We start from the raw sequence: 12,343 nt of genomic DNA on the forward strand, positions 1-12,343 counted from the left end.
TATCCACCATGAGGCCCGAGCGTCCGCAACCGGCCAACCGCGCCTAGCCTCTTCCAGGAAAAAAGGCCCGTCAGCCCTCCCCCCCCCCCCCCCCCCCCATTTCACCGTAAATGCTGGCTGAGCGCGAACATCACAGAATGGTAAAAGAGGAGATAAGATTATGAATTATACAAACCACTCGCACGAACATAAGGTAAAACAGATCCGCCCCTTGGAAGTAGTCCCCTAGCAGTAGAGTTAAAGAGGTGTCAAGACTGTTCGCTGCAAAACAATGAAGATGGGTCGCTCTATGACGAGATGGACCACCTAAAGAGTTGGGTTGGAATAACAATGGGGTGGATCCTGTCGCCTCAGATTGTAACCAGGAGACAGCCAAGAATAACTGACATGTACTTCGGTAAATGACGCTAAATTCTCTTTAAGGAGGCGACGGGAAAAATGCCACACAGTCGTGGACGCCTTGGCGATACATTGCTTGTTCTTTGTTCCAGTCTTTCAAAAGATAAAGACTCTGTGTCGACCGCAACTCGAATCCCAATCTGCTCGCTTTCGTGGTTTCGAGCTCAGTAGGTTCCATTTATAATTGGTCTTCAGGATCCCTGCATGACTTGCGTCTTAGAAGGAAACAATCGGGCTCCCAGTATCGTCGTGACGAGGAGGATCGTGTATTGCAAAACCATCTGGTTCCGATGACGCATTGGTTTATGGCGTGGAGGATGCTTGGAGAGTTACTACAGATTGCGAGTGTACACTTAACCAAAAACATTTGTGTCTAATCTTACGGGACTTAACTGCTGCACCGAGCGAGATGGCGCAGTGGTTAGCACACTGGACTCGCATTCGGGAGGACGACGGTTCAATCCTGAGTCCGGCCATCCTGATTTAGGTTTTCCATGATTTCCCTAAATCGCTCCAGGCAAATGCCGGGATGGTTCCTTTAAAGGGCACGGCTGGCTTCTTTCCCCGTCCTTCCCTAATCCGATAAGACCGATGACCTCACAGTTTGGTCTGTTTCCCCCAAACAACCCAACCCCAATTTAACTGCTAAGGTCATCAGTCCCTAAACATACACAGTACTTAAATTATCCTAAGGACAAACATACACACCTCTGCCCGAGGGAGGACTCGAACCCCCTCCGGGACCAGCGGCACAGTCCATGATTTCAGCGCCGTAGACCGCTCGGCTAATCCCGTGAGGCCTACACGTAACAGAGGGGATGTTTAACGGCCACTAAAGATATTCTAACAACACATCCGGCCGGTTGTGAATGTTGTTCACAGCCCCCTAGAGAGTGTGAAGGAAAAAGTGATGTGCTCATCAGTATCTGAGTTGTCAGCATAGACGATTATGGTACGAGGATATTCCCCAATAATTGGGAGAAGCAAACAGAGGGATCTGCTTACTATAGGCCCATAAAGATGTTCAGCCTTATCTTAAGATTCCGGCACCTTCCTCCTCTAGTAAGCTGACGGAAGAGTTCAACGGAGGAAGGCGGAGGTCAGAACGAAGAGACTAATGCAAGAAACTGCTGCTGAAGCTCCAGAACTAGATGGCTCTTATGGGAAACTACCCCCCCCCCCCCCGTTAGGTACACATGGTGTCTGGGGCAGTAATTCGTATCATAAGTGTCGTTGGAATCGAATGGTCTGACCCTAGCCGCGAATTGGACTTTTCGTGACACCACGGTATCTCCGAGCATGCGACAGATGTAACTTATCACGTAGTTTAGTTACCTATCGCTCTCTTCCACGAGCCTAGCCACTACGATGTCTGGTGCTAGTTTGATGTCCTCCAGAGCGAAGAGTGCGGTGGTGTCGACGGGCGCCCACCGAGCCACCGGCAGCACAAGAAGGCGCCGGACCGCCCGCCTGGAGGCCTCTCGCGTCGCCGCCAGCAGCGCCGCCACGGCCCCCGCGGCGTCCCGGCGCCGCACCACCGCCCCCAGGCAGTCGGCGTCCAGCGCGAACACCAGCAGTCGCTGCTCCAGCGCCCCAGACAGCCGCACCGACGACGTGCCGACAGCCACGTCGCTCACCACCGAGTCTCCGCCTTCCGTTACTGTCGCTACGCACGTATAGTTGAAGTACAGCGACAGAACGTCACGCGTCAGATGTCCCAATTCTGCTTTGAACAATTCTTCATCGGTTTCCGGCAGAGCGGGAAAAGCGCTACACCTCGTACAGTTTAATAAGTTTAACAGCGCCAGAGAGTAGAAAACCTGAGAGTACATTTTCTGTTCCTCCAGAACAGCAGTGCTACTCCAAATACCTTCGTCAGAAGACAGTCGTACCCTGCTTCGGTGTAGCGCTGAACAGTACTGTTAGCGTTACTCTCGTCCTCTTAAATTTTTATGGTCACTCCCACGGCCAGTCACAACTGTGGCATGAGAGGACGAATGTATTTCTCCGTGACCGGTGACTATATTTCTTTCGTGCCATATCGTTCCAGACTGCTGCCTCATTATCTATGGATAGGGATAACGTACAAATACAACGATAATACTTCTTACGTTTTCATGCTCAAACAAACAGCAACGGAGCTCCTAGTGAGATTCAAATGTCACCGCGTTGAAATATTTAAAAGTAGGAGAAAAATGAATTTTGTTTTACTGGAACTGCTGAGGTACTCTAATAAATTATTTTCAGAGTCAGGCCGCTTGTGCTTTTCGTGGTGCTGGTACCAAATATTCCGTGACTACTGCAAAACAACGAAAACACTAAAAGATGCATCTCCAGGTTACATGTTGTTGTCGGTTCCTGTGCTGCATCACAAAAATCAATTCAATCCGTGAAGAGAAGAACGTTGCCCGTTACTTCCCTCTTTCTTCATTTAATGTACACTATTACCTCGGCACGAACGTAACAGCAGTTGGCGTATGAAGTGTGGGGAACTTCCGAATATTTTCGCTCAATAACGTCGTGTGGAACTATTTTCTTGAGTAACTCATTACTTAGAAAGAAAGTACCGATCGAAACAAAGAAATCCGTAAGAACAATAAGTGGTGTTCACCCACGAACTTCACGTAGGTACCTCTTCAAGGAGCTAGGCATTTTAACTTCGCAGTCACAATACATATTTTCGCTAATGAAATTTGTCATTAACAGTACAAAAAAGAAGGTTCAAATGGCTCTGAGCACTATGGGACTTAACATCTATGGTCATCAGTCCCCTAGAACTTAGAACTACTTAAACCTAACTAACCTAAGGACATCGCTCAACACCCAGTATTAACAGTACATCACAGGTTGAGAAGAACGGTGATCTACAAAGCTATAACACCTTTATTACCCATTGTTGAAGCTATCAGTGGCTGAGACAGAAGTTCAACATGCAGCAACAAAAATATTTTTTTTTTATTTCCCTTTAGCATAAAATGTCTGACACATAGCGAAGCACGTTTGAAATTTTAAATCTAATTTTAAAGAATTTCTCCTGGACAACCCCTTCTCTTCCAGTGACGAACTTCTACACAACAACTGTAGCCAGTTAAATATTTGTACTAGAATGAAAAGCACAAAAAAATGTGCATTCATTAATTCTAACACTAATCATGTATACATATCCTGTGAACTGACTCGTTCCGCATCCTTTCGATCAAAATAACGTTCAAATGATATGTGGAACATGTAACTAACTAACAAACTAGACGAAAGCTTATCTACTGAGTTCCCTACACCGATCCTAAATGCGCTGCATTAATGAGTTAGATGGTTCGATAAGTTAAGAAAAGCAACAAAAATCTCTCTTCTCATATTAACATTTATTATGACGAACAAAGGGAGCGTCTCTCGCTTGTCATTCTCTTTTTACAAATAACCTGCCCCACCCTGGGTTGAGTCTGCTTCACTTAAGGTTTACTGGCGATTAAATTAATATCGTTACATAGGGGTGAAGCTTGTTGGGCTCCTCTCACCGTTCATTGTGCTTGCCTCAAGAGCTAAGGGCCCGTGGGATTGGACGGTGTTTGAAAATGTGTGACGTGCCCAGATCACAAGTAGTTATTTGGCGACTAGAGTTTCGAATTCGTCTGGTCTGTGGAGAGTGCCATGTTTCACACCACAAATGGTTTCAAAATTCATCTTTTTTTAAGCTTTTCTGTTCTGAAGATTATGCATAGCAAAATTGTGAATCAGATGAACGTGGTAGATACGAGGGTGTGTGAACATCTGTAGCCTAGCTATGCACAGACTAGGAGGCTGCTTAATTTTAATAGCAAGGAGCAATTGGAGAGGGCTGTTATTAATATATGCTCCTCAACTGACAAGCTCCAGAGTGCATTCAGCGTGAAATCAAACACGAAACCTTCGCGTAACAGCCCCAGAAAAAATTTAACCACAGTACATTCTGATGTAAGTGACGCGTATCTGGAAAACTGTTGCTTTTCTCTTCCTGCTTTCGACGCACAATCAATCCAATAGCGTTCCACACACTCGTTAATAGCGTCATTTAAATCCATCGGTGATTTGATTTGAAAGCGTATATGAAATGAGTATAATATTAACGTTGTCTTTCATTACACTATTTCAGTTGAAGAGGATAGAGACAACATACGGTGTGAGAGCGGCTGTCGAATGGAAACTGAATATATGCGTATCCTGCAGACTTGCTAGTTCCAAGCGATTGTCAAACGAAGCTGCATACAGACATACAGAAGCTTAGTAATTAAAACGAGACTGCCAACGAATAGTACCGCATCAGCTACGAGGAGGAAACATAACGTTTGACGAAGCGTTGCGTGAGAAAGCATAAATATCAAGCAGTTGGTGATAATTGCATTTTCTCTGAAGAATGGCTGAGGTACTTACTATGAGGTTTCAAAGAAAAAATTATCACCACGCAACTAAATAAATTACGAGAGTGGACTAGTGGCCAGTCGTGATATTTAACCAGAACAGGACATAGATTGGATAGTGTAAAAATTTCAACTAAAATTTACTGAGTTCACTGTTCCAAGGAAAATAAATCGGTCACTAGCATGCTGCTTTTTGATTATGTATTTATTTATTTAATTAACCAGGTCTGATTGAGGCCATCTGCGTCTCTCTTACGTCGGATCACAGTTTCACACCTACAACATCTTTTTTACTTCATAATAATGTTATTGATGTTGTAGTCTTCAGTCCAGAGACTGGTTCGATGTAGCTCTCCATGCTACTCTATCCTGTGCAAGTATCTTCATCTCCCAGAACCTACTGCAACCTACATCCTTCTGAATCTGCTTATTGTATTCATCTCTTGGTCTCTCTCTACGATTTTTACCCTCCGCGCTGCCCTCCAACACTAAACTGGTGATCCTTTGATGCCTCAGAACACATCCTACCAACAGATCCCTTCTTCTAGTTAAGTTGTGCCACAAATATCTCTCCTCCGCGATTCTATTCAATACCTCCTCATTATTTATGTGATTTACCCATCTAACCTTCAGCATTCTTCTGTAGCATCACATTTCGAAAGCTTCTATTCTCTTCTTGTCTGAAATATTTATCGTCCAGATCCACTTCGATACATGGCGACACTTTATACAAAAACTTTCAGAAACGACTTCCTGACATTTATATCTATTTTCGATGATAACAAATGTCTCTTCTTCAGAAACGCTTTCCTTGCTATTGTCAGTCTACATTTTATATCCTCTCTACTTCGACCATCATCAGTTATTTTGCTTCCCAAATAGCAAAACTCATTTACTACTGTAAGTGTCTCATTCCCCAATCTAATTCACTCGACATCACCCTATTTAATTCGACTACATTCCACTATTATCGTTTTGCTTTTGTTGATGTTCATCTTATGTCCTCCATTCAAGACACTGTCCATACAGTTCAACTGCTCTTCCAGGTCCTTAGCTGTCTCTGACAGAAATACAATGTCATCGGCGAACCTCAACGTTTTTATTTCTTCTCCATGGATTTTAATATCTACTCCGAATTTTTGTTTAGTTTCCTTTACTGCTTCCTCAATACACTGATTGAATAACGCCAGGGATAATCTACAACTTTGTCTCACTCCCTTGCCAACCAATGCTTCCCTTTCATGCTCCTCGACTCTTATAACCGCCATCTGGTTTCTGTTCAAATTGTAAACAGCCTTTCGCTCCCTGTATTTTACCCCTGCCACCTTTAGAATTTGAAAGGGCTTTGTCTAAGTCTACAAATGCTAGAAACGTAGGTTGGCCTTTCCTTAATCTATGTTCTAAGATAACTCGAAGGGTCAGTATTGCGTCACGTTTTCCGACATGTTTACGGAATCCAAGCTGATCTTTCCCGAGGTCTGCTTGTACCAGTTTTTCCATTCGTCTGTTAAGAATTAGTGTTGATATTTTGCAGCCGTGACTTATTAAACTGATAGTTCAGTAATTTTCCCGTCTGTCAACACCTGTTTTCTATGGGATTCTAATAATTATATTCGTCTTGAAGTCTGAAGGTATTTCGCCTGTCTCATACATCTTGCTCACCAGATGGTAGATTTTTGTCAGGGCTGTCCTTAGAAAGGCCTACAGTAGTTCTAATGGAATGTTGTCTAGTCCCGGGGCCTTGTTTCGACTTAGGTCTTTCAGTGCTCTGTCAAACTCTTCACGCAGTATCATATGTCACATTTCATTCTCATCCACATCTTCTTCCATTTCCATGATGTTGTCCTCAAGTACATCGCCCTTGTACAGACGCTCCATATACCCCTTCCACCTTTCTTCTTTCCATTCGTTGATTAGAACTGGGTTTATATCTGAGCTCTTGATATTCATACAGGTTCTTTTCTCCAAAGGTCTCTTTAATTTTGCTATAGTCAGTATCTAGTTTACCCCTAGTGATATACGCCTCTACATCCTTACATTTGTCCTCTAGCCATCCCTGCTCAGCCATTTTGCACTTCCTGTCGATCTCATTTTTGAGACGTTTGTATTCTTTTTTGCCTGCTTCATTTACTGCATTTTTATATTTTTTTCCTTTCATCAGTTAATTTCAACATCTCTTCTGTTACCAAATGATTTCTACTAGCCCTCCTCTTTTCACCTAACTGATCCTCTGCTGCCTTCACTATTTCATCTCTCAAAGCTACCTACTTTTTGTTAAATTTTATTTCTTTCCGACTTTCCTGTTAATTGTTCCAAATGCATTCCCTGAAACTCTCTACAGCCTTGGTTTCTGTCAGGTTATTCATGTCCCATATCCTTAAATTCCCACCTTTTTGCTGTTTCTTCAGTTTTAATCTACAGTTCATAACGAATATATTGTGGTCCGAGTCCACATCTGACCCTGGAAATGTCTAACAATTTAAAACATGGTTCCTAAATCTCTGTCTTACCATTATATAAACTATCTGAAACCTTCTAGTATCTCCATTCCTCTTCCATGTATACAACCTCCTTTCTTTCATTCCTTACCCCCATTCCATATTCACCTACTACGTTTCCTTCTCTTCCTTTTCCTACTATTGAATTCCAGTCACCCATGACTATTAAATTTTCGTCTCCCTTCACTATCTAAATAATTTCTTTTATCTCATCATACATTTCATCCATCTCTTCGTCATCTGCAGAGCACGAAAAAAATCATTAAAGAAACTGAATTAGTAACGATTTCCATTTCTGTACAGATTTTGTTTATAATCTTATCTCTGAATGACGTTTACTTGGGACCTTAGACTGTTACTGTGATTTGCTTTCAGCTAGTTTTACAATTCAGAGCATCGGTGACCAGCAAACATTATTACGTTGAAAATTTTGAACATGGATGCTGGGTTCAGTGACCGTTCGTAAATTAAAGTTGAAACAAATGAGCCCTCGGTCACAATTTTTTTGACCTATTAACCAGGTTTCAATACTTCTAAGAGTGCCTTAATCAGAATTTAGGCATTTATAGTGGTTTATAACATAATTTCAAATTTGTGGTAAGAAAAAAAAATTATATAAAAAGTGTAAGTACTGACTAACGATACAAGATAGAACAGTACATACATGTCACGTGTAAAATAAATAACATGCCAGAAGGGCTCTGGTCACAAAATATGCAAAAGGAATGTGTGAAGGCGAGCCTCTAAGGGCAGCTCATTCCTGTACTGCCACAGGTTGCGCTCTTAGAAGTGTTGAAACCTAGTTAATAAGACTAAATATTGTGACCGAGAGCTCATTTGTTTCAATTTTAATTATTACGTGCTTTCGACATCTAAGTCGCCGAAGTGGCTTCAACTGGAAAGACTTGCACCAGGTGACCGGTCTACCTGACGAGAGGTCCTAGCCACACGACATTTCATTTCATTACGTGCTTTTGTCATATATTGATGACGAGTTCACTTGTATATTGTTAAGGGCGCTGCAAGCAAACGAGGGTACTCCAGACAGGAAGTCAGAGAAACACAGAAAGCAATCAAAAATGCAAGCCATTATATTAGTGGAGGCAAATTACCGGAGGTAAACTGTAATGGTTGAGCCCTGCAAATTGCAGACGCTCTTGCTAGCTGTCCCAGAGTAGCGGTTTCACTTCAGAGAATTAACCGTAGCAATACCAAAAAAAAGGGGGGGTGGAAACTTTATTCCCATATTTTGAAAATACTGTAACCTAGTGAGTTATTTTATATTATAAAAATTTTGAAAAAAGATAGTTTATAATTAATTCTGATTCCACACATATTTTAAATTTTTCAGTTAAACGTAACTCAAGAATTTAAATCTCACTATTAGATGTCATTTTGCTCAAAGAAGGTCGTATTCAATAATTCCATGTTCGGAACGTTACTTATACGTTAATATCTCCTTAAAAATTGTATTGAGGGTAAAAGTCAACGGAAATGAATGATATCTGGATTTTTAATGTGTTGTGATGGTCACAGAGTCGGTATTACACGTCATAGAGAGTGCATTGGTATTGCCAGTAGTGTGTGTGCTCTAGGTTTTTTCAGGGTTTGTTCCTCACTTACAGAATCTCTTCAAAAGTACATTGTTAGTATAAATCAGCTACAACTAACAAGTTTGTTTTTTAATCAATTTCTTTCGGCTAGGGATATGGTCGTACACTCCTCGCCCCCCCCCCCCCCCCACTCCCTCAATGGTAATTTGAGTTATGGAAAATCCCTTGCTATTGCTAGGGTTAACTTGTAAATCGATGTGAAGCCTAGACGCTGTTGTAAGGTGTCATAGTAGAAGACAGTGACAAACAGGCACGTCTTAGCATAAGCAGCAAGCTTGCAGCTTGGTCCTGAGAACAACAACGTCCATGGGCCTACCCAGCATAGAGTGAGATAGGAAGTATGTAAAACTGCTGTAACATCTGTCCCCCACGTCTGAGGATGGGGTCAAGTAACCAGCAGTAGCAGTGACGTTTAGCTTTCATCAGAATTCTGTTGCTACCAGGATTGGAGTTTGTTAACGTGAAAATCAGTGATAACCATACTTACAGAATAGGACAAGGGCAGGAATTAGAATGTGGTTGGATAGAGGCAACCCGGAGGTGCAACACTGCACGTCAGATAAGGCCGATGTTCTTAAGAAGTCGGTGGACTGGCGGGTCGACTACAAATAGAAACAGGGTGCTGCCACAAGCGTTTAGAAACTCAATTTTTTCCCATTTTTTTGCCATAAAGGGCTTCTCAGTCAGATTGTTGGAACGCCAATACGGTGGCGCTCGTCGTCAACCTCGAGTAAGCACTGACAAATCTCTTTTTCTGACTCGGTATACTGCTCTAATGTGTGTAATTTACAATGCTGCTTGCGTTTTCTACTTCTGTTAGGTCTTACCCCACGGACTCAGACAACGGTATCTGTGGTGCCAACAGTCGGAATCTTGGTTTCTTCTAAGGTTTAGATGTAGCCTTCAGTGTCGTAGTTAGTCTGAATGAAATAAACAAATATATTTCCGGCCTTATAATCATCGTCAGCCTCCACCCCCATGAAAAATAGACCTTGCCATTGGTGAGGAGGCTTGCGTGCCTCAACGACACAGATAGCCGTACCGCAGGTGCAACCACAAAAAATAAATGGTTCAAATGGCTCTGAGTACTATGGGACTTAACATCTGTGGTCATCAGTCCCCTACAAGTTAGAACTACTTAAACCTAACTAACCTAATGACATCACACACATCCATACGAGAGGCAGGATTCGAACCTGCGACCGTAGCGGTCACGCGGTGTACAACCACAACGGAGGGGTATCTGTTGAGAGGCCAGACAAACGTGTGGTTCCTGAAGAGGGGCAGCAGCCTTTTCAGTAGTTGCAGGGGCAACAGTCTGGATGATTGAGTGATCTGGCCTTGTAACACTAACCAAAAGGGCCTTGCTGTGCTGGTACTGCGAACGGCTCAAAGCCAGGGGAAACTACAGCCGTAATTTTTCCCCAGGGCATGCAGCTTTACTGTATGATTAAATGATCATGGCGTCCTCTTGGGTAACATATTCCGGAGGTAAAATAGTTCCCCATTCGGATCTCCGGGCAGGGACTACTCAGGAGGACGTCGTTATCAGGAGAAACTATAATTGCCGTCCTACGGATCGGAGCGTGGAATGTCAGATCTCTTAATCGAGCAGGTAGGTAAGAAAATTTAAAAAGGGAAATGGATAGGTTAAAGTTAGATATAGTGGGAATTAGTGAAGTTCGGTGGCAGGAGGAACAAAACTTTTGGTCAGGTGAATACAGGGTTATAAATACAAAAGCAAATAGGGTTAATGCAGGAGTAGGTTCAATAATGAATAAAAAAAAGTAGGAGTGCGGATAAGCTACTGCAAACAGCATAGTGAACGCATTATTGTGGCCAAGATAGACACGAAGCCCACGCCTAACTGCAGTAGTACAAGTTTATATGCGAACTAGCTCTGCAGATGATGAACAAATTGATGTAATGTAAGATGAGATAAAAGAAATTATTCAGGTAGTGAAGGGAGACGAAAATATAATAGTCATGGGTGACTGGAATTCGACAGTAGGAAAAGGAAGAGAAGGAAATGTAGTAGGTGAATATGGATTGGGGGAAAGAAATGAAAGAGGAAGCCGCCTGGTAGAATTATACACAGAGCTTAACTTAATCATAGCTAACACTTGGTTCAAGAATCATGAAAGAAGGTTGTAAACATGGAAGAACCCTGGAGATACTTAAAGGTTTCAGATAGATTATATAATGGTAAGACAGAGATTTATGAACAGGGTTTTAAATAGTAAGACATTTCCAGGGCCAAATGTGGACTCTTACCACAATCTATTGGTTATGAACTGTAGATTAAAACTGAAGATACTGCCAAAATGTGAAAATTTAAGGAGATGAGACCTGGATAAACTGAAAGAACCAGAGGTTGTACAGAGTTTCAGGGAAAGCGTAAGGGATCAATTGACAGGAATGTGGGAAAGAAATACAGTAGAAGAAGAATGGGTAGCTTTTAGGGATGAAGTAGCGAAGGCAGCAGAGGATCAAGTAGGTAAAAAGACGAGGGCTGGTAAAAATCCTTGGGTAACAGAAGAGATACTGAATTTAGTTGATGAAAGGAGAAAATGTAAAAATGCAGTAAGTGAAGCAGGCAAAAATGTATACAAACGTCTCAAAAATGAGATCGACAGGAAGTGCAAAATGCCTAAGCAGGGATGGCAAGAGAACAAATGTAAGGATGTAGTGGCATATATCACTAGGGGTAAACTAGATACGGCCAACAGGAAAATTATGGAGACCTTTGGAGAAAAGAGAAACACTTGCATGAATATCAAGAGCTCAGATGGAAACCCAGTTCTAAGCAAAGAAGGGAAAGCAGGAAGGTGGAAGGAGTATATAGAGGGTCTATACAGGGGCGATGTTCTTGAGGACAATATCATGGAAATGGAAGAGGATGTAGATGAAGATGAAATGGGAGATATGATACTCCGTGAAGAGTTTGACAGAGCACTGAAAGACCTAAGCCGAAAGAAGGCCCCAGGAGTAGACAACATTCCATTAGAACTACTGACAGTCTTGGGAGAGCCAGCCCTGACAAAACTCTACCATTTGGTGAGCAAGATGTGTGAGACAGGCGAAATTACCTCAGATTTCAAGAAGAATATAATAATTCCAATCCCAAAGAAAGCAGGTTTTGACAGATGTAAAAATTACCGAACTATCAGTTTAATAAGTGACGGCTGCAAAATACTAACACGAATTATTTACAGACAAATGGAAAAACTGGTAGAAGCCGACCTTGGGGAAGATCAGTTGGATTCCGTATAAATGTTGGAACACGTGAGGCACTACTGCCCCTACACCTTATCTTGGAAGAAAGACTAAGGAAAGGTAAACCTACGTTTCTAGCCATTTGTAGACTTAGAGAAAGCTTTTGGCAATGTTGACTGGAATACTCTCTTTCAAATTCTGAAGGTGGCAGGGGTAAAATACA

General features: G+C 42.3%; 1 protein-coding gene across 1 annotated transcript in view; it reads right to left on the bottom strand.

Annotated features, from left to right (window-relative positions):
• LOC126456604 (uncharacterized) overlaps positions 1–3,921 on the bottom strand; it is a 148,825-nt gene extending 144,904 nt beyond the window's left edge. The window contains exons 1-2 of the mRNA XM_050092348.1: positions 3,915–3,921; positions 1,930–2,065 (exon numbers count right to left, since the gene is read on the bottom strand). Of these exons, the coding sequence (XP_049948305.1) occupies positions 1,930–2,065; positions 3,915–3,921 (143 nt within the window). The remainder of the gene's footprint in view (positions 1–1,929; positions 2,066–3,914) is intronic.
• Between the last annotated feature and the right edge of the window lie 8,422 nt (positions 3,922–12,343).

Source organism: Schistocerca serialis, chromosome 2, assembly GCF_023864345.2.
Source record: "Schistocerca serialis cubense isolate TAMUIC-IGC-003099 chromosome 2, iqSchSeri2.2, whole genome shotgun sequence".
NCBI lineage: Eukaryota > Metazoa > Arthropoda > Insecta > Orthoptera > Acrididae > Schistocerca > Schistocerca serialis.